Source organism: Pezoporus flaviventris, unplaced genomic scaffold (assembly GCF_033815535.1).
Source record: "Pezoporus flaviventris isolate CSIRO_AGI_PZ_B2104156 unplaced genomic scaffold, CSIRO_AGI_Pfla_v1 ptg000100l, whole genome shotgun sequence".
Lineage (NCBI taxonomy): Eukaryota > Metazoa > Chordata > Aves > Psittaciformes > Psittacidae > Pezoporus > Pezoporus flaviventris.
In genome coordinates this window covers 2,473,093-2,495,507 of record NW_026892648.1, presented here as the reverse complement: position 1 = coordinate 2,495,507, position 22,415 = coordinate 2,473,093, and the positions used below count along the sequence as shown (strand labels likewise).

Below are 22,415 nucleotides of genomic sequence, written 5' to 3'. Positions count from 1 at the left end.
TTCAAATCTCTCCCTTGACTCCTGAGCCTGCACACAGTGTCCATGTGCTGCTCCAAAATGCACGCAGTGGCCACAGCTTCCCACTGCATGCTGAGAGCTGCTCTGCCGGTACCGTTGGGAAGGAGCTCCATCTGCTGAGTCAGTGGCTGAGATTGAAACCCAGGCAGTATTGCCAGGCTTGTCATAGGCTGCTTGGTGACCGGTCATTGGGCATCCCCTGGGCAGCACCGGGCTGTCAGACCCTGTTCCATCAGGATCAGTGCTTGTGAGGAGCTCCAGGGAGTTTTTGAGGTGCCTCCCCCTGATGAAGAAGCAAACCGAGCAGAGAGCAATAAGCAAAGCACAGGCAAGGGGAAAAAAGGTCACTGTGTGCCTCAGCTGCAATCATGTGAGTAGGCTGAGGACAGTGGAAATATAGGAAAAAGTTGGGGGGGGAAAGGAGGCTGTCATCTCAGACTGCTCTGAATGAAGTCAGTGAGTTGGGCTTGTGCTATGTGAAGGAATAAGCCTGGAAGGGATCTGGGTCTGAGCTGGGCTTTCTCCCACTTAGACCCAGGCTCAGTTGGAGGGTCTGCTCCAGAGGGAACTCTTGGGAGATGCCTACAACAGCAGTGAGATAGAGGTGAGATAGCTTGAAGGCTTTCACCTTCATGCAGAATCTGTGACCCAGAGACCTAACATGAGGTCCAGGTAGGTCCTTAAGGGGGTGCTTCAGGATTTGCATGGGTTCAGCCAACTGCCTGGGCAATTTACCTCATTCCTGCCCCTGTGGGAATTCTTGCGGCAAATATGTACCCAAAGTGGGAGATGGGGCTCTCAGGCAGGCTGAGGGCATCTGCTCTGGGCTAGCCACAGTTTCAGCCCGCTGCTCACATTGTAGCATGGCTGCAAGGACCACATCTAACCCAGACATCTCTGGAGATGCTGCTTTACCCAAAACTGGCTCCAGTTCCTCAATATGGGATAATTTTGGTACGTAAAAATCTCTTTCTCCTTTTGCATTCCTTCTCGGAGACACAGGATCTTTACTGTGGCTATTTTCCTAAGTATTTGATGCCAAGTGCTTCTCTGTGATCAAAGGTTTCACTGCAGAGACAACCCCAAGATGGCCAGAACCCTCAGCTTGCCTCAGCTTTGACCAAGGCAATGAAAGCCCATCTTCAAGGCAGATGTAGACGGAAGGATGAGTGGTGATTAGTGCCAGCCGGCAGCCAGAGGGATGTGGAAGGGGCCTTACCAACAAAACTCAGCCTGGTCATAAGCAAGACAGACTTCCCTGGGTTTTTAGAAATCACCCTGCATGGCTGAAGCTGTTCCTTTCACAAGCACTTTGAAGCAGTGGAAAAAGGCCAGACAGCTGAAAAGAAAGCTAATAAGGATTTGTACCTTGCCCAAAGGAGGTTACCCAGGGTGAGAGGAAGATTTCACCTCTAAAACACTGAACAGATGGAGAACCCCCCAGAGCCCCAGCCTTATTCACCCCAGGGACCTGGTGGCATCCCTGTCCTCATGACACTGAGGGTACAGGTCTGAGCTCAGATTTTAAGCACTGCTGGTGTACTGTGTGTCATACAATACCTTGCTGGCTTAAAGGCTGGGATGTCTGTGTTATTCCTGAGCATCCCACGAGTTTTAGGCTAGCAAAATACTTGTCTCTGCTTGGTCTTCGAGTTTCTGTGTTCCTGAAAGCAGCGCCTAACAGACAGGACTGAATTTGCATGCCTGGTGAGTGATCCTTGTGCTTGAAGATGTGGTGGGTAATACCACGGCCCCATCAGGTGGTGGTTTCATTTGCTCATTGCTTCACTCTGGTTAAATTCACCAGGAGCCACAAAATGATGAGAAAAAACATTGCATCCATCAAACTGAGGATGGAGCCAGGAAAAAGGCTGCTCTATGGGACTCAGGTCACCAAGGACTAATTGACATGGAAATTACGTGCCTGAGAGCCAGCAATTATGGGACTACTCTCCTTCATGTGGGAGAGATCACAGTTGGAAAGTAGCTTGCTCTCTTCTAGGTGCAGCCCGGGAAAAGCCGTGGAAATGATTTGAAGAAAGCATTCCTACACGAGGCTATAGCACACCGTGAGCAAGCCAATGCATCATGGAAGAATGAACTTTAAGGCTACAGAGCAATATTATAAGCAAATATTTTCTTGCATATATAAGAAATAAGACCAAAGTGGTGTCTGAAACCCTGAAAATCTCAGTGGCTGATGTCTGACGGATTCATTTTGGTCTGTGCTGACACATCATTTTTAGACTGACCATTTTGCACTAAGGCTTAAATATGGCATCAGTTCTGGGTTAGGCTCTCCTCAGTACAGTGCTGGTGGGGGTTTCAGTGGCAGCCTGAACATCCTGTATCTCATTAAAAGATTGCCAAATCCAGAAAAACAGGATTTGCCTTTGGATTTGGTGTTAAGTTGCATGTCTGGATGGAGCACATCTGGCTGGCATCTGGGGTGACAAGGGATGTCACAAGCACAGAACCTAGCTGCTTCCCTTGCTGCCCACCACCATGCCCTGAGGTGCTGGACCAGAAGTCTGCTCTGTTTGGAGATCTGCTCCATATAGAGATGTGCAGGTCTCTGGATGGAGCATCTTCCTAGCAAGATTATAACTCTGGCTTCCCCTATCTCTGTTTCACAGCCTTTGCTGCTGTCTCTCAAGGCAGGATGTGTGGTTTTCATAGACTCACAGAAAGGTTTGGGTTGGAAGCGACCTTAGAGCTCATCCAGTTCCAACCCCTCTCACGGGCAGGGACACCTTCCACTAGAGCAGGTTGCTCCAAGCCCCATCTAACCTGGCCTTGAACACTGCCAGGGATGGGGCAGCCACAGCTTCTCTGGGCACCCTGTGCCAGCACCTCAGCACCCTCACAGGGAACAATTCCTTCCTTGTATCTAATCTAAATCTCTCCTGTTTTAACCCATTACTCCTTGTCCTGTTGCTTTCCCCTGTGCAGAGCCAAAACTGATGCATAAAAGCCAAACTCGACCTGAGCAACCTCCATGGGGATCATCAGGGCAGACCCACAGCTCCCCATAGCCAGGAGCTCAGCTTCTCCTTCCATCACCTTCCAACCCCAGGACCCCTGAGGCCAGCTTGTGAGGCTTCATCTCCACCACGATGTATAATGGTGCTTCAACTCACCTTGGCTGTGATAGCTCTCCCTAAAGAGAAAACAACCCCATGTGACAGCACGGCCGAGCGCGGGGTTGCAGCACACACATCCCACGCCCCTCTGGGCACTCCTGACGAACTTTGCCTTTCCCTGCCAGGCCAGCCCCGCATCCTCCTCTGCTCCCAGCCCCGGTGAAGGCAGCCCGCCAGCCTGCTTGGCATTCGGCTCTCATTGCTGGGAGAAACACAGCTGCTAAGGAGCTGAGTTCAGTGGCTGCGAGCATCTCGGTCCAGGGTCCCCCCCCATCCTGGCTCGTCATATGATTTCTCCAAAGGGATAACCGCTGAGCGGGACTGCGTCTCCAAGCTGATCCTTTGCTGATAAGCCAGCTGCCAAGTCTCCAGCGCTAAAACAAAAGAGTTCCCAGCAGGTTTTTCTGCTGTGAATGACAGAGGCTGCCTGGCACTCCACGTTGACCAGAGGCTACAGTGGCTCCTTCCCCCCTGCTGTGCTGGCAGATCATGGAGCTTTTCAGGCTGAGCCTAGGATGTATTTGCCTCCTTCCTTGGCTTGAGGGTAAGTTTCTCCTTCTTTGGGGTAGCTGGAAAGTTGGAAGTGAACTTCCTCTCTGGTTTTAACCTGCTTTGCTGCTCAAGTGTTGCTTGGGCTGCAAAGCTCTGAACCCACCAAGCTGTAAAACAACTGCCTCCGGGCACATTTCAAGGCAGTTTTTGAAATGGAATTAAACACAGGGGTAAGGGAGATTGAGGGACAGCCTGGCAAGGTGCTGGGATGGTTTGGCCAGGGACACCGTGGCATCATGCTGGCTGCTTTTATAAAGTGCTTTTATATTGCTAAGAGTCGTGGATGAATAAACCTGCTCTGGGAGTGAAACAGGCACCAAGTGACCTCTCAAGGAGCACTCTGCTCCCTGCTCCTTCCTGGCAGAGGTGAGTGGGCTCTGGCAGCATGGGAGAGGGTGGGAAGGGGAGCAGGACCTCATTGCTTTAGTCTTGCTCCTGTGCCAGTTGGCTGTAGTGGGATGTGCTGGGGAGCGGCAGAGTCCACACCACTCATTTCCATGGAGCAAACTTGGTACTGGCTCATGTTAACATTCAGCTACTTGCTGAGGTTGCTTGAATCCTGTATCCTGCCTGTGCACAGGAGTATTTTGAATCCAACCACCCTTGGCTTTGACATGCATGGGTAGGTGAGGAAAGCAGAAGTCCTGCCGATCATCATCCTGTGGAGCTGGAGCAGTGCTACCCAGGAACAGCTACATTTCCCACGGTCTCACCCATCCCATCATGGGCCCTGGGTCTATTTTCTTTGTTATATTTCTATACCATATATATATTATATATATCTACTCTACATTTATATCTATTTTCTTTAAAAATGGGCAAAGCCCCTGAGTTAAGAAACCATCCCTTTTTATTTCACCCTTATGCCTGAGATGCCAGGTTGAAAGGGACTCATTGAAATAAATCCCTGAAGTGTTTCAAGGCTCATCCAGTCCCTGCAGCTGCAAGGAGGACAGCCCTGCAGTTTTACAGGTTACCTACTCAGAGCTTATCAAGCTCCCTAGAGCAGAAGACTGCAACTATTTGGGCTGCACAGCTAGGATGGTTATTGCTTAAAGACAGACCTCAGACTGACCAGCTGCTTTCTATTCCCTGCTCCACGACCTTTAAGTGCATGTTCCCTGGGCTGCTTTGAGCAGCCAGCCCTCAGTTTGCTCTGCAGCACTGTCAAAGGAGAGGTTGGTTTTGCTCCTACAGATTTAAGTTTTGCTCCATCTGCTGCTGTTTTTTGTACCCCAAAGTAAATCCAGTGGGTTGAATCTCTGATTTTTTAAAGCCCCAAGGCTGAGTATGGCACTGTACTAATGAGCCATGAAGACACATGTGCATCTTTTAAAAGTTACAGGAGATCTGTTTAGGACCTGGAGGAGATACCATTGTAGGATGCCAGGAGAGCAGAACAGCCTCCAGGGTCTTGCTCTTTCTCTTGCTCTAATACAGACCTTGTCCAGTGTTGGAAGGAAGTGGTTCTTTTACTGCTGCCATACAACAGGAGCTCCAGGTCTGTGTTTTATTATCACATTAAGGAGAACCACAGGACATTTCCTTTCCACTGGATTGCACCTTTTGGTGCAATCACACAATCAGCCGCTGTATTTGAGTCAGACCACTAACAAAAATACAACTGTTTTGCAAGAAAGGAATTCATCTTCCCAAAACCTGGCAGTGCCCAAGGCAAGCTCAAAGAGCAGAGAGCAAACACGTTCTTGCTTGGGGCTGATCTCTTCCTGCAGCAGCCTTTCCCCATCCCATCCTGCCTGGGGCTGCTGGGTTTTAAGGCTGCCAGCGGGACAGAGGTGATTGCTCTTGACAGGCCTTGAAGGGTTCAGTTCCCTGCTGGAAACAAAATCCTGGAATTGCCTGCGCTGGTCCTGACAGTGGTTTCTTTGGAAAGTCCCTGCAAGCAGGGAGGGAGCTGAAGGGTCTTCTTAAGAAATCAGGCCTAATGGTAACACAGCGAGGTACGATGGGTGGTGGGAAGTTGTGCACCAGCAGGATCTGTGCATGGACAAGCAGAAAGAAATAATGAAAATATGCTGAAATAATACTACACTTAACACTGGCTCTCTATTCTCATGCACTAACTGTGAGGCTGGTGGTGGCTCTGCTTGGCATCCTGTCCTGATCCCACATCCCACGGACCACTCTCTTTCCTCCCAAGCCTATGTATGTGCAGTGCTGGCTGCTCCCTGCTCTCCTAAGGCAACCCCAAGCATTTTGCATTGCAGAGGCAGAAAGGCTGAGCTTATCTGGTACTTTTCTTCTCCCTATACTTTTCCAGCCTCCAGCTATTTTCTGCTGGGGGAATTTCCTGGTGCTGGTGTGTTTAACTCTTCATCAGCTATCAGGTGTCCTCCCTTGTGCAGGCTCTCCCTGCCGGCAGCAAAGATAGATACACGGGTGTTGGGTGCAGTCACCTCCTGCACACCGTGAGCCTTCCCTTGGCACCCCTTGTTCCATCTGGGATCAGTCCTTGACCAGTCAGCCCCTACTGATCCTCTCCAGACCTCTCTGGATTTTATAGACTTCCATCATATCTCCCCAGGGACTGGTTTTCCCCACAAGCATCAGCATCAACCTCCCCTGCTCCCCATCGTTTATCCACGTACTTTTCCATGCCAAAGCCTTTCTTCTTTTCCTATGGCTGTTCTGCTCCCTTGGAGGCCTTTGCTGAGACACTTGGTGAAAAGTTGACCTTGCAGTAACATGGGAAGCTTTGTTGGTCAGCCAAAAGTAAGATACTTTTAAGAAGGCAGCAGTTGGGAAGAAACACAGCCCAGTGTGGTTGCCAGGAGCAATAGCTGAAAACTGCTCTTGGAGAGACATGTTACTGGAAAATAATAAGTGCAGACCAACAAGTATTTGCAAGGAGGTACTTGCACTGACAGGCTGTTTGCCAGCTAATTACTGCTGGTTACCAGTAGGCTTTGTTGACTTCTCTATAAAAATGACACAGCTCGATAAGAAGAAGTGGTGGAGATTGTGGTCCCATAAACCCAGAGATCCCAGTTGCCAGGTAGCTGCTCACCCTGCTCCAGCTCTGCCCATTCTGCTGGGCCTGATGGGCAGGCAGGCACATGTTTGCTCACCAACAGGGACTCACCCTGCTCTGCTCAGCATTACCCTCTCCAGAGGTAGATTGGCCACTGACTGTCGTGGATGTTTATGACTTTAAACTTTACATTCAAGTAAGTATAGCTGTAGGCTGAGGGAGGACCAGGGCAAAATAAAGCTAATGTTGGTTCCAGTCAACAGCCTGTTTGCAAAAATCCCTAAACTAATCTCACCTCCTGCCATGCTGGTCTTGGGTATAAATTCAGGAGAGCCATCTCTGAGAGCTCATTATGGGCTGTGGGGTGTCCCTACGAAAGGTGCTGTGGCTGCTGCAGATCCATGCCTGCCTTTGAGGACAGGTACAGGCAGGAAAAGATAAATTCCTGACTGTGACTCAGCGGTCATCTTACAGAAAACACCTGCTTGGCAACAGAATTTGCGCTAATTGAAGGATTTTTTGGAGAGAAGAACCAGATGAGGTTCCCAGGTGACCTGGAGTGTTTTGGGAACCTCTGCTTATACAGCTCTAACTTACCCCCCCCCTCCACAGAGTCTTTAGAGGGAGCAACCCCTCCCCAAGCATTTGCAAATGGCTTTGATCAAGCCATCATAGGCACTGCTTAGAAACAGCAGGAACTTTCCAGCCAGACTGGGATTACTGGTAACCAAGGCTTTCCTGGTGGCATTACCTTAATTAGGAACGTTGCATGGGTTTTGCTTCTAATCCTATGAGGAACAGCATGTCCCATGGGTGGCCATGCTGTGGAGAGGCAGGGGGCTATGTTTGCTTGCTTTTCTTGTAACCAGAGTGGCAGTATCATAGGATAAATGAGCTGGCATCAAGTGCCTTTGCTAGAAATTGTTTATTTTGTTCCTAAAAATATGAAGAGGCCAAAATGTTCAAACACGAGGAGCTAAAAGCAGGCATCTACTCAGGCTCTCTGGGTAGGGCTGGCATTTTCTAGAGACACTGAGTCCCATCCCCAGGGAGCACACTGGACATTCTACTTGCTCCAGCTTAATGTTCCTAATGTTATTAGGGCTGATGGCCTTTATTTGCAGGGCTACTGGAGAGTGGGACTTGGCAGTGTTGGGACAAAAAAGACATCTTCCTTCCTGAGCAAGGTTTCTTGGTGCCTGATGTTACAAAGATGATTAAGGGAATGAAACATCTCTCTTATGAGGAGAGGCTGAGGGAGCTGGGACTCTTTAGCTTGGAGAAGAGGAGACTGAGGGGTGACCTCATCAATGTTTACAAATATGTAAAGGGTGAGTGTCAGGATGATGGAGCTAGGTTTTTTTCAGTGATGTCCAGTGATAGGACAAGGGGCAATGGGTGTAAACTGGAGCATAGGAGGTTCCATGTGAACATCAGGAAAAACTTCTTTACTGTGAGAGTGACAGAGCACTGGAACAGGTTGCCCAGGGGGGTTGTGGAGTCTCCTACGTTGGAGATACTCAAGGCCCGCCTGGACAAATTCCTGTGTGATGTACTCTAGGTTACCCTGCTCTTGCAGGAGGGTTGGACTAGATGATCTTTTGAGGTCCCTTCCAACCCTTAGGATTCTGTGATTCTGCGATGTGCATCCCAAAGTAATTACACTCCAGCTTTGTGGGTCTACCCCTTATGACTGTGTGGAGCATGTGCAATGATTGCTGCTGGTTACCTGAATTTAATTGTAAGTTGCTCACTTAGCAGGTTCTTAACCTCAGGAAAGAAATAAAGTATAGGTAGAGGATGGTGAACCTGTATGATTGACACAGGTTCACATCTGGGATGGCAAGGATCATGCGGAACCCCACAAGGAAACTCCTGTTGTTGACAGCCATCTTTACAGAGAGCTCAATGTCACTATTGGTAGGGAAGACACTCAGACCACAGTTTGGAGTAGAAGGATACGGCTCCAGCTTTGCTGTCACCCTTCCATGTAATGTTGAACCAAGAAAAGTTTAGTTATACCTCTGTTCCCAAGCTGTAAAATGGAAGTTATACTTTCGGACCTGAGGTATGGTGTGAAGACAAAAATCTACTAATAAACTACTGCCGTATCCTACTGAGAAACTATACAAATCTCAAAGTAAAGCACTTCAGTCAAAGTGTTAAGGTTCCTCAGCTCACATGTATTCCCATGGCAGATCAGCTGCCTGGACCTTCAGTGCAATGAGTTTCTGTAAACTGAGACCTGCATAAAACCAAGCAAGCTGGTAGAAAGGGGCAGCTCAAAAGCGCAACAGGCTGGTAGACAACATGGGGGCACTCAATGCTTGCTGACAACATGCAGATAGCACAGCAGTCTTTTAGAGGGGAACATATATACCACCAGGGACTGAACACAGAAGCAAAACACAAATCCGCTGCCTGGATTAAACAGCAATGCTCTTCAAAATTTAATATAAAATTTAAACTTTCAAATGTGCAATCATTGTCAAGCAAGAAAAAGAAAAACCAGCAATAATACAGCATGTTTAATATCAAAATCCATAATAAAACATATGAGAAAAAGATTTAGAGGAGCACCCTGAAGGGAGCATAAAAAAACTAGCAAGTGAAGTTTTAAACATAACTGAAGAACTTGGTGGGGATAAGGAGGCAAATAAATAACTGGCATTTATGTAAGAAGGACAACCAAAGCAGGGCATTGCAGAAAGGCTGAGTGGATTATTGCTTTCAGCAGTCACTTCAGACATGGTCCTCACACAGCAGTCATTCTGCATTCTGAAGAGTTAGCTAACAAAACTGCCAATAGAGGAAGTTTTAGGGGGGGAAAAAAAGAGATAAATAATCTGTGGCATATTACCAGCCCGGATGGCATTCATACTGAGCTACAGGAAACTAAAGATGACAAGTCTTAAACTTCTAAGGAGCATGGAAACGTACTTAATCTCAGCGCAAAGGACTGCATTACAGCAATTACACCCCTCTTCAGAGGGATCCTTGCAGAGCATGGGGGAGCAAATGCAGGTCACTAGGTTTGATTTTGGCATCAGGCAAGCCCATAGAAACACAGAACAGAATTTGCAGACAGACAGATAAAAGTCAGTACAGCTTTTGTAGTAGGGATATCTGATATCTGCAATGGCATCAATGAGCATATAAATGTGGTGACCTGATCTAGATCTTGTGCTTGTGTTTGCAAAAGGCTTTTGATAAGATTGTTCCACCAATGCCCTTAAGAAACTCTGTTCTCATGGAGTAAGAGAGAGAACTTAACCCATAGGCTGGAACAGAGAGGTGGAGAAAGTTAACAATGTCAGCAGAGTAAAGGTATAAGCAAGTGCCAACAAAGATCAAAAGGAGTGAATAATGAAGTAATAAAGTCTGCTGACGGAACAAAATTATTAAGAATACTAAAACCTTAAGCTGACTGTGCAAAGCTGCAGAAAGAGGTCATGACACAGACTGAGCAACAAAATGGGTTTTGAACTTCAGAGTTGAAAAATACAATATACTGTACATGGGCAAAGTCATGCCCCATCCCTGGCATGGTCCCAGGCCAGGCTGGACAGGGCTTGGAGCAACCTGCTCTAGTGGAAGGTGTCCCTGCCCATGGCAGGGGGTTGGAACTGGATGAGCTTTAAGGTCCTTTCCAACTCAAACTAGTCTGTGATTCTATGAGTCTATGATTTTAATCACAAATGCCCAGCAATGCTCTTTTAACTAGCTGAAACATTTTAGGAAGGAGGCACTGGTATCCTTGCTTTGTTGAGTGAGCTCTTTTCTGATTCTTACCCTCTTCAGCTATTAGCAAATGCTAATGCTCAGTGCTGGAGACAGGATACCGGGCTCAGCAGGTATTTTATCTGACCCAGCACAGTTCTCATGTTCCACTGTTACATTTCTATGCAGCTCTCAAATCATTACTTTGGAAATGGTTTTCTCCCACTTAAGACAGAACAAAGAAGTGAGAATCCTGGTTTCCAGGTCCTAGAAAAAACATGGTGGGGGGGATTGTATTCATCCCTTTGAATTTTCTAAAGGTCACGGGAGATTATATATGGGACATTTCTCCTGCCTTTGGAAGCTGGCAGAAACTCAAGCCCAACATTCATTAAACATCTTCCCTCCATCCAGTCCTCAGTAAGGGGTAAAAAGGACAGGACTCTTGAGCTGCCCACAGATCTCCCAGGAATTTAATTTCCACTTAGGCAGGAACACGGTTTTGGCAGGAATTGTCTGGATTAGTGGCTATTACAGGTCTACAGAACTCGTATCCCAGCGTACACACATCCATCCTCATCTCAGAGCTGATGCAAGAGATGTACAGTGGGTTTTGGCTGTTTCTCCCCATGCATTCATGCTGATCAAAAAGCCCTGCGCACTATTAATCTAGCAGACCCCCAGAATTTCCTGAGAGAAAACATAAGGGCTCTTTTAAGCTATTGTTCATACCCTCAGTATTGTGTACTGGCTCCTGTTTACATTGTCATTAGTTTTTTCAGGTACTGAGCCAAATATTTGCTGCCAGGGAAAAGTATTGTTCTTTGCTTTGGGAGGGGAAACTCTACAGAAATAGTTGTTTAGATAAACATCAGTGTTCTTGTCTAACATCACTTTTCAGTCTCCTCTTATTCTTTATACTCAATACTGTATGCTGATGGGGCTATATAGCTCCTGGAGAAAAGAGGGGGGGAAAAAGCACTGCAAAAGCTGGAGTTACCATGAATTAATTGTAATTAAAATTAAAATATTTCTAAGAATGCCCAGAAACTTTAAACTTGTATTTCCAGCTCACTACCTTAAGTATAAAATCACAGTGACAGATGGTTTAGCATTTAACATTTTGCTCAGGATGTTCACAGGCCACACCTGATGATTTTGCACTGAAAATGGAGTCAGCTGTCCAACTAACAGGATAACATCCATCCTAAGTCATCAGAGATGTTGGGATCCATTGCTATTAAAAGCAACAAGCAATTTCAGAAAATGCTTCAAAATGTGTGTCTGTTGTGGGGCAGCTGTACTGTCTTTCTCTTGAAAAGGGATCCTTAAAAATGGTACCTTCATGCCTGAGGAGCACAGAACAATGTCAAGTAAACCCATGTTTATTTCAATATTTACATGACCTGTGTCACAGAATCATAGAATAGTTAGGGTTAGAAAGGACCTTAAGATCATCTAGTTCCAACCCCCCTGCCATGGGCAGGGACACCTCACACTATACCATCTCAGCCAAGTACTTCTGGACATCTGATAGGGTATGGTTTTATTTCAGTTGCTTTAATATCACCAGAAGCCATTTAATGGAAACAGTGGCCCAAGGTGGCGTAACTTGTCCCAGATGAATTGCACCTGGGGAATCCAGGGGTTTCAGTTGGGTTTTTTTATAAGAAAGATTTGATCCGAATAGGGGCAAAAAACCCCTAAACCATCCAGTTCTTTTGCAGGTAGGAAAGCATGGGGTGCTGTCGTGACTACTACTGCTGAACCCAGGACAGATGCCTATTTAAAGCAGTTGAAATATTGAATTAAATCTATATAGGCAGATATTTCATAACGATATGACTTTCCAAGAACAGTGAGATTTTTCCCCATTCATTACTTATGTCATTGCTATTTGTTTCTATAATTTATATGCTCCTGGCAATTTGCATGCCCTGTATTTTAAAGAAATGTCATTCTGGGGAATTAGAAAGCTGGGACAACTGTTTATCTAGGCACATCTATCCAGAAGGGATTGGTGGGTTATGCTTCCCCTTCCCCATGGCATATATAATGTCTGGTGCTCTGAAGACATGCACAGTACTAAACCACGCTCTGATTGTACTGCAGTAGCAGAGGGACAAGGCTTTCTCATAAGGAACACTCAGCTGGAAAAGTGCATTTGCGTCTCCCATCACAAGCCCAACAGCATCAACCTGACTGACTGCAAGGAGCAATCCCAGCAGCAGCAGTGGAGCTGGGACCCCAATGCCGGGACCATTGTCAGCCTTCAAACGAAGCAGTGCTTGTCAGCCCACAAGACACGTGAGCATGCTCCGGTGAAGCTGGAGCCCTGCGGGGACTGGGAACGCCAAGTGTGGTCCTGCAGCAAGAAGGGACACTTGACTCTGCAGAGCTTGCGCTTCCACCTCAGCACCAATGAAGGAGGACACAAGGTCTTTGTCTTGAGGAAAAAGGACAAATTCAGCAGGTGGAAGACATTAGCAGAGGAAACCGTCTGTGCTGCTGCCCAGACAGCAGCTCCGAGGCACAGCACACCAACACAACAAGCTGCAGACTTGCACGTGCGGATCCATAAAAGTAAGATGAGGTAGATGTAGCATTAGACAACACCTAACCTTACATGTCATCCAAGCCACCTAACACCTGGCTTGCATCCATCATTCTAACTTATGTTCACTTCGGCCCCATACAGAGATATACCAAATGACTCCAAATCAGCCTAACTACTTGATGCCACAGTTTTCCAGTGGTTGCTGTTCAGTGTTTTCCACAAAGCATGCAACACCTCACGGGATCGGGTCTCTAAACCCCAGCTGCATTTCTAATGACAGGCAAAAGTCATTTTTCCAAAACTATTTTGGAAAGCTCACCTGAATCAGTGCCCAGAGCTAAGAATAGTTGAAATCGCATGAGCATCCCCCATCCAAAACAACCAAGAAAGTTTCATAAAGCCTCATAAATCTTCGAAGGGCTTTTGGTACTTTGTACTTTGGAATGTCATTTTCGGTAACATGAAAACTGGAGGCACCTCTTTTAAACTTGTATGAATTACTGAGCAGCAGCTATATTTGTAAAGAGGAATTGTTGCTCCAGTTTCTAAGCAACACATTACAGTTACCTCCTGCCAGACCCCAACAGTGCACTTACCGCTAACGAAACCACAGTTCTAACCCTCATCACATGCTTTCATGATACTCCAAAGCGAACCTTGTTTCTGGTGCCTGATGAAACCATAAAGAGAATAGTGAACACAGCAAGTAGTGGGAGGTAGTTAAAGTGCTGCCCTCCCTTTGCATGAAGAAAACCTAGAACATGACGTCAAAAAGTATAAAAAGTCTGGTTTATATTACAAGTTTCACAGCCTTGGCCTCTACTAAAAAGAATCTAATCTCTGTCTTCATGACTGTTCACTATCTTCTGCCTGGACACAAAAAGGGCAGAAACGATGGTCCTGTCTTCGTGTTAGGTGCTGGACACCAGGCTGACAGACATCAGGCATGGCCATCGGACCAAGGTGTGACTGTCATCCTTTGTCAGATGCCCCATGATGCTTATTGCCAACCACTGATCATTCATGATTCAGTATGTTTCCCTTTTTCATTTAGCCCCTTATGCAAAGGAAGGTGCTTTCAGGACATTTCTTGTGAGGTTGTGTGAAGGACTGAGACCTGAAAAATCACACACAATTCCTCCTGTCCCTTCCTCCACTCCAGAGACCAGAAAATAGCTGGTATTTGTAATGGTGTTTGTCCACTCTGTAGGTGATGAGATTCCCAACCTTACCAGAGAAAATTATTTTCTTTCCATAAAGCTATTCCTCACCTTAAGGCTTGATGGCCCCAATGAGATTTTCAGCTTTGCAGAAATGAGTAAAGAGAAAATAGGATGAATTTGTTTGACGTAAGAAAATGGATTATGAATATAACCTTTTGACTAAGAGGCTGTATCTAATTTAAAATAAAAAGAGCTTTTTTGGCTGCCATGTGCAGATAAGGATGGCCTTTTTAATTAGCCAACTAGAAGGTTAGCATGTAATTACCACAGTAGTCACAAGTGTTAGTGTTTGTTTAATATGAGGGTAAATACAGCCAATACAAATTAAATACTATCATAAGCTAGTTAAATATAGGCTAGGAAATGCATGGAACATTTAAGATATGAGAAAAGGCATGTGAAAAGGGCTTTTGCATTCCCCAAGGCAATGTCCCTGGCAGCCCAGGGCTGCCACGGAGCCAGGCTCCCCAAATAAGTGCAAGAGTAGACACAGAGCAGCCTTTGAATCAGGTTGTGGCAGTTAGTGTGTCTTGTGCAAACTGATGATTTTCCTATCAGAGTCTACTGGAAGGAGCCTCTGACTACTCAGTAACATCAAAGTTCTGTGTGTGTTTAGGCCTTTCTTACCCAAGTTTCAGTTGACCATCAACAGACAACTTTTACTTCGGTGGGTTATTTGCTCTGTAAGTTACATCTGTGTACCTGTGGATGCTTGTGCCACAGGAAGGGATGGGGTTGGGATAAGCAGCAGGAGCACTGTGCAGACATGGGTTTCTTGATCATGCCATATGCACGATAGGGATGACAACTGCTGCTACCAGATTTCCCACAACCTAACCTCTAGCTGTAGCTGCTACCCCACTTACCCACCTTCTGCAGCACAACTGGTAAGGCAAAGGATGTCATGGAGCCTTGCAAGAGGTATGGACTATTTACCACCCTTTTGATCCCATTTCTTCATCTGCTGTGTTGGTAATACCTCTGATGCTTCCACTTGCCTCTTTCCCACATTTCATCCTTTAACAGCTGGTGTTACACTCATACTTTTTAGACCAATAAGCTTATTTATCACCAGAAAACAAGATCTGCTTTGGCCATGGATTCCATATTGAAAGATTCACTTCATCTTTGAAACCTATGAGAATGGAAGGCCCTGATAAACAGGAAGGTGATTGCTATTGTACCACATTGCCTTCACCTTGCAGGGTAGAGGACTAAAGCAGCAGGGCTGGGCTCTCTTCCCTTCTGTACAAAAAGTAAATGATAATCACACACATCTTTGCTTTATTTTTTTACAAGCTAAAACCATTGATTCATCAAAGACCAGTGCTGTGGACAGAGAATCTTCTGTGAGCTTGACTGACCCACCGCTGGCTAACAAACTTAACAGCACAGTGTCTCCTGTGAAGACCAAACAGCCGTACGTGCCAGCAAACGAGGGTGAGCACTTTTCTGAATGCATATGTGAGAACAGCAGGAAGGAAAGTGTGGGTGGCATCGGGAGATTACTCAAGTATTTTCAGTGGTGGTAAGTACCTGAGTACTTCTGAAGGACTTCCGTGTGTACCACTGAACAGTTCAAGGCTTCGCTTTCACACAACACGTTGAGATGTTTTCCCTGGCTGGCAGTTCAGTGATGCACTCATAGCCTTAACCTGGAGGCACAGCCGGATGTTCTAGCAGCAAAAATTATCCGGTGGCTGGGGAATGTTGAGGAACAAGAAAGTTTCCTCTTCCCTTCCTGCTCTGCACAAAGGGGATCTGTGCAGCTCCAGGAGGAAGTTGGAACCTCCTCCTGTCCAACAGTGGAAGCTGCTAATCTGAGTTTCTCTTCTTCCCTCAGATGTACCCCATAATCACTCGAAAAAGCACCATGGAAATCGAGGGAAAAATGCTGGGGCCAGGCTTGCAGGTAGGTCCAAGGATCAGACAGAGGAGGAAGAGACCGGGTAGATGAGGGTTCATCAGTGCCCCTGACCTCCCATCTGAGGAGGGTGCTCAGTAGGGAACTAGGGCACCAAATTACCTGTCAGAAAAACTCCTGTCAAAGATTTACTTAATCTTCCCAGGCCTCGAGTAAAAAAGTGAGCAAAACCATGCAAATCCTTTGTCCCAGCTCACCAGGAGAAACAGATATCCACCAGCACTGGTGCCTTCCCCCAGCCCTTCTTGTTTTGTATCAGAGAGCTGCAGAGTGCAGAAGCATGAATAGGTATTGTATTCCTAGTGAGAAAGAAAACCTTTTTGTGGCTGTTTTCAATAAAGGAATGCTGTGAGGTGTTAAGCAGCTGTATGATGTTGGTCTCATAGGAAAAGCACTTTTCCTGCTATCAGAAAGTCTTCAGGGACACTACAGGTGTTTTTTGTGGCAATCATGGCTATTGCATAAGTATGGGGATAGGTACAGCAAACATGATTGTTTTCCATCATATCCTTTCAGGCACCAACTGGAAGACAGCCATGCTGGTCCTCAGCCCCTTGGCATTCATACTGGGATTAATAATACTGACACTCAATGTCCATTACAACAAGTAAGTTGAGATTTAGATTCATCCAATTTGACACATCCCTGTACAGCATTTCAAAACAGAAGTCTTGATCTTGGCACCCTTCCCCATTCAGATGGGTCTGCTCACCCAAGATGTCACCCTTGATGATTTCTCCTCTTTGCCACCCTGTTTCTCCCTCTCACTCAACCCCATCCAAACGCACCTGATAATGTTGGCTCCTCCTCTCCTGAACACCTCATGCCATCCCTGAAGGGCAATTTAGACAATGTGGGCACTGTGGCTGCTGAACCAGTTGACATGGAGAAGCAACCAAGTGTCAGGCAGATGCAGTTACGTACCCTCTTCTCTCTCCTGTTAGGAAGAAGAAAATCCTCTCTGCTCTGAAGAGCTCCGCAGCAAACAGCAGCAGAGCTGACTTACGGGAGCCGTCTCCCTTACAAAGAGGTCCCCGGACATACCTTCCACCATCTCGCTCCCCTTCCCTGAGGCGTGGAGAAATCCTCATCGAGTGGAAAGACGGGACTGTCACTCCTCTTTTTGATAACGCCAATTATCAAATGGACTAGCTCCAAACCAACAGAGCTGCTGTTCCATGCTGTGTCACCCTTCCCACCAGGAAGAGTGCCACCACTGCCAATCTCCTCCCTAGCCTTGCTGTTTTGACAGGGAGTTGTAAACACTGTTTGGGGATTTTTTTAACACTTGAGAACAATCTCCTTGCACAGCACGAGGTTGAAGCAAGCAGAGCAGATTATTTGGTTCATCTAGACACACGCTGCTTAGCTCTTCCAGAGCTTTTCTAACCTATAACAAAAACCAGATTTAGCTTAATGAAGCCAAGACTCTTGCCAGCTGCAACTATCCTTTGCCCCTAAATTCAGAGTTACGGATCATATAAGAAACTAAATCTTTGGAGACAAAGTGTAAACTGAAAAACAGAAGTCCTGATGATCCACAAATCCTTTTTGAGCTAAAACTAGCTGCCAAGAGGCACAGAAGGCTGTCAGTTACTCTATCAGTGTGAGAACATAACTAATAAGCACTGTCTTCAGGACTCGGAAGATAAAATCTCTTCCAGATATCTGCCAAAATACTATCCTCACTAAGTTGTCAATTAAGTGACAGCAAGTAATTTTTCTAACTTAATAGGCAGCACTCCATCGTCCTCTCTGCATCACTGCAAGAGTCCTGCTGAGAGAGTACATATCTCTTGAAATATTTCCATATTTAAGACATATTAGACCTTATTATAGAACACATCTTCTTTCTTTACGGGGAATGACAAGTAGCATCAGTGGTGCTTGTCGGGGATATGATATTACCCAGCTATTTTATACCAGCTGCAGTCTCTGACATCCCATAGTCATATGGAATAGTCAATGAACAGATATATTGCTCCCAACAACAGCAGTAACATCTTTTTTCTAGAAAGGAGTAAAGCATTTCCAGCCTTTACACTTCCTGTTTGAGCATACCTGTGACCATCACACTCAATCCTGATCTTTTCTCAGTGAAACTTGCAATGTCTTACTGCTTTTCTAATACTAATGAATTTATGCTTTCCTTCTCACTGATCCTGTGACAATGTAAACTGTAATCACAGCTATAATCAGGAATTATGTGGAAAAAGAAATACTAACACCAGGAAATTACAAGCATGAGCTGCATCAGTGTATTTATTCAACAAAGCAAGGGAAACCATACCCTAACCCGTTTCTTACTCAGACTTAACCAACACTTCTCACTTTACCTATATTAAGTTGTACTATTTCAGTGGAACTTGGACTTCTCTGGAGTATAATTTTATTTACCCTAAGGCAGAAGTAAGGTCTCTAAGGAATTTAAAATCTCTGAGTATTTTTACTGTTTTCTAAACATAGATCCGCAGCCTGGTAAAAAGTTAACTGCTATGAGATACTATTATGAGCAAAAACTTCGCTGGTCTCAAGAAAGACAACAATACAAACCTTATTGGTTTAGGGGATAAAAATCACAGAGGTTGGAAATAAATGTCTTCCCTTGGCAGATTATTCCACAATCATTTACTGGAGGGTTTCCCACATGATCCTTGGGAAAACATTTTATTACTAGACATGGGCAGAGGAGAACTCTTTTTTTCCACCAGTGAACAGTGAACACAAACAAGAGTCAGAATTAAATTCTGACCTTCCAATGTTTCCACTTTAAAACAAATACAAAGCCTTTTGGGTCAAGTTTCCAACTGCGTAAGCACCATTTTACACACAAAATTTATGTGAATACGTTCCGTACATAAACCTCTCAAAATGCACATGCAGTGCCTCACCAATTATGACAGTTACATCCCTTGTACCTTTTCCTACCACAACTGAGACGCCAGCCTTTGAAATTTTGTCCAAAGAGCACATCACCTTACAGTGCACAGCATTTGTTATTACAAAACCTTGATGTCCTTTGGGAACTCTAATGTATGCAGTGCCGTTAAAATGGAAATACTTCCTCAGAGTTCAGCTAATGTGCTCTTCAAAGCAACAAGTGCTTATGTTCATTACTGCTGGACAGAAGAGATTACTTGTTAATGACTGTCTATAACTCATGCTTGCTATGCTAATCTTGATCATAAACATGAAGGCAGTTAACACCATTGTTTACATAGCACTGATGAAATGGTAGCTCAAATGATAATTAAAAAATAAGACTGTGAAGCAGCACAAGCTTGTAACTGTTTTCTCCCTCTCTCTTTTACTGATTGTTATCTTTCAGCTATTTCTCGCTGGTTTACACTAGATACTAGAGACCAAATTTTCCTATGTATGGACAGAGGAGCCGAGGGTGTGAGCCTTTATCAGGTTTTAAAAATCACATTAGCCAAACATCTATCAGGAAAGACTCCAGAATAGCCAATTCTGCCTTGTGGCTGAACCTGGTGACAGTGGGAGACACCTTCCATCCTCTGCTTCTCAAGCTAGCTGAGAAACGCTAAAAGCAATTGCACAACCTGCGTGCTGCTCACTCTCTAGCATCACCTGAACCCAATGAACAGTGTTCATAATCCAAATATAATCTGACTATAAAGTTGAGGAACAATAAAATTGCTTATGTGTGTATATACATATATACTAAAAGCCTCCTTCTAGTGCATCTTTTTTTGTGTATATATGTATATATTCACACACATACAGACACAAAAAAGGATGCTCTAGGAGGGAGCTTTTATAAATCACTCTTCAGGAAGATAACAGTGATGAGCAAGACACCACTGTCACAGTAGTACTAACATTATCAATATACACTGCACCAAAGGATGAGTGCTGTGTAACTGGAGAGTAACACAACACTGAACTGCCACCCGTATTTCTCAGCCCGGTAATGCTGCATCTCTGGTATTGTAGGTCTCCTCCTGCACTAATGTGATGCTGATGACCCTCACTTCACTCCTGCAGCCAGGAGGAAGGCAAAGTGTGAGTGGAACCCACTTTCTCATGCACTCATTTGCTCTGTAAGGTCCATGTGTGTAGCAGCAAAGGCTAGAGAAGTAGGGAAGAAGGGACACTTGTCTTTCCCCAAAGTTCATTGGGATTCAGAAAACCCCATTCCTCATCTAAAAATATTAAAAATGCCATCATGCTTTTTTGGTATTTTGTACCAAAACAGCCAAAAGATTATGAACCATCATTATGAATGGAACATGCACAATCATACTGAGAGCTAACAGCTTCAGCTCTCACCAATGCAAGTTGACAAGAGAGAGGCCCACAGGGAATCTGACACAGGTGAGCTCCTTGGTACTATCATGGGTTTCTGCAATCACCCGGCGCAAGTACCCAGAGCTCAGCACTGTCACTGCACATGGGTGCTGGCTGCAACCACAGAAACACAGACACTAGCAAACGGACACAAGATTGCATGCTAGCTTAGCTGTTCTGTGCAGAAAATGCTGTATGGGGCAGATACATTTCCCTTTCCCAACCCCCTGAATAATGCATGGGTAAGGTGTCGTTTTAAGAGCGAAAAGGAAAAGAAAGGGCAAAAGAAGAACTTCAACTTTACAATTTAAATACTGTAGATCAAGTGTTTACTAAGACTCTTCGGACGGAGAATGTTTTCATAACAGTACATTATTGATGTACATAAATTCATGATACAAACAAACAAGACTTGAAATGATTTTGACAAGTTATCACAGCATGATGGTGGAGGAGGTGGGAACAGGACTATTGCTTCTCTATTTGAAATGCAAGGTGCACCTTCTGCAGTAAATATGTTGCTATTAAAAATCTCCACATGCTCATTTTATCAACTCTGCAATTTTACTTTGGTAAGCCAAGAATATCAGGGGGTTGATTTTTCAAAAAGACCTTTGGTTGCTCAGCACTTCAAGGAGGGAAAAAAAAAAAGCGTGAAAAAGGAGACTGGAACAGAGGAAGTCCTTGTTAGCTCTGGGTTTCAATTCAGACATCTCTGGCTCATGATTCAATCATGCTTTTTTTGCATAAGCTAGGAGAGACAAAAGCACAAGCTCTTCAAAAGCTTCAAGTATCTTCACTGAATTTGTACGATTTAAAGAATCTGAATTTTTGCAACCATGAAGTTCTTCCCCTGGTTGAAAAAAATAAAGCAAAAAGAAAAAAAAAACAAGAAAAAAAAAAGGCAGGCCATGTTTCTTCATAAATTCCCCTTATCTTTCACAAATGCATTTATTTTTTTGAGCAGAGAAACTCATGTGCTTCTTTCAGAATTGCTTGCATGTCCTCATATTCTGCAAACTTGCAAGCATCCTCCAGCTTCAGCCACTGGAAAGCTTGGTGCTCCTCAGAAAGCTTGATTTCTGTGTTACAGTCCTTCACTTCTGCCAGCCAGTAAACGACAATCTTCGGTTTGCCATGGGCAGGATAGTGCAGTTCTTTCTTGTACCCCTCTATGAGGGTGAGCTGACTGGCCTGAAGACCAGCCTCCTCCTGTGTTTCCCGGAAGGCTGTCTGCAGGTCATCCTCTCCTGGGTCCACATGGCCTGTCAAGAAGGTGAAAAAGTAAACTGCTGAGAACAAAACTCAGATTTTGTTTCATTTATTTAACTAGGAAACACCGGGACACAGGGATGAGAGTATACTGTAGCCGATAAAGAATCAAACAGAAACTGGAGAAGTGAGATTGCTTTTCCAACTCTTATGTCTTGATTTGTCTTTGTCTTGAGGATTTTAAGATCGTTGTTTATCCCATCTTCTGAAACTCTCAGTGGCCTGTCAAGCACTAGACATCTTTTCTTCAAGTCCTCTTCCTGTCTTCTAAAGTCTGTAATGTCCCACCTTGAATTGTACTGAGGACCGAGTGCCTCTTAAGTGCCCTTCCTTTACCCCATTAGAGGGGTGACTGCTCATCTGAAAGGTTCTTAGACCTCACTCACGCCTTCCCTCCCACAGAAGCTTAAGGCTCAGTTCTGCAAAACTCTCACTCTTGCCCACAGCCCAGAAACAACAGGAGCAGGCACCAACAACAGTTAGGGATATTTTTATTTTTCTCCCATATTCCTCTCTGAAACACAGCAAGCCTAAAAGCCAGTCCTTTCACCAGCTGTGCAGTTCTTCTAAGACACATCATTTATTTTACGTTACTCAGAATGAGAGGTGCCATTACAAACAAAGGATAAATATAACACATCCCCAGCTGCTTATACTTTTGTTGAGAAATGTCAGATTTGGTTTTCTCATGCAAGCTCCAGAC

The 22,415-nt window shown here is 45.1% G+C and overlaps 2 protein-coding genes across 3 annotated transcripts in view; one reads left to right on the top strand and one right to left on the bottom strand.

The window, feature by feature from the left end:
* The first annotated feature begins 3,298 nt into the window (after positions 1-3,298).
* On the top strand, positions 3,299-19,416 carry LOC133281552 (uncharacterized). 2 transcript variants are annotated; one of them, XM_061477246.1, is made up of 6 exons: positions 3,299-3,705; positions 12,541-13,008; positions 15,505-15,645; positions 16,049-16,117; positions 16,646-16,736; positions 17,074-19,416. In XM_061477246.1, the coding sequence occupies exons 1-6, from the start codon at positions 3,651-3,653 to the stop codon at positions 17,279-17,281; spliced, it is 1,032 nt and encodes a 343-aa protein (XP_061333230.1). In that variant the 5' UTR covers positions 3,299-3,650; the 3' UTR covers positions 17,282-19,416. The 2 variants fall into 2 exon arrangements, with proteins under 2 accessions (XP_061333230.1, XP_061333229.1); XM_061477245.1 differs by having other exon boundaries at positions 3,302-3,705; positions 12,538-13,008.
* Positions 19,417-20,752: 1,336 nt separating this feature from the next.
* The window catches only part of NUDT2 (nudix hydrolase 2), a 213,492-nt gene continuing 211,829 nt past the window's right edge, over positions 20,753-22,415 (bottom strand). Inside the window, exon 4 of the mRNA XM_061477243.1 lies at positions 20,753-21,705. Coding sequence (XP_061333227.1) covers positions 21,392-21,705 — 314 coding nt within the window. The 3' untranslated portion in view covers positions 20,753-21,391. The remainder of the gene's footprint in view (positions 21,706-22,415) is intronic.

Bases quoted from the DNA above. Each gene is read 5' to 3' on its own strand.
- LOC133281552 (XM_061477245.1), top strand. From the start codon at position 3,651: ATGGAGCTTTTCAGGCTGAGCCTAGGATGTATTTGCCTCCTTCCTTGG. The intron at 13,009-15,504 runs GTAAGATGAGGT...TTTTTTTACAAG, and splicing joins GCACGTGCGGATCCATAAAA to CTAAAACCATTGATTCATCA. The intron at 16,118-16,645 runs GTAGGTCCAAGG...ATATCCTTTCAG, and splicing joins TGCTGGGGCCAGGCTTGCAG to GCACCAACTGGAAGACAGCC.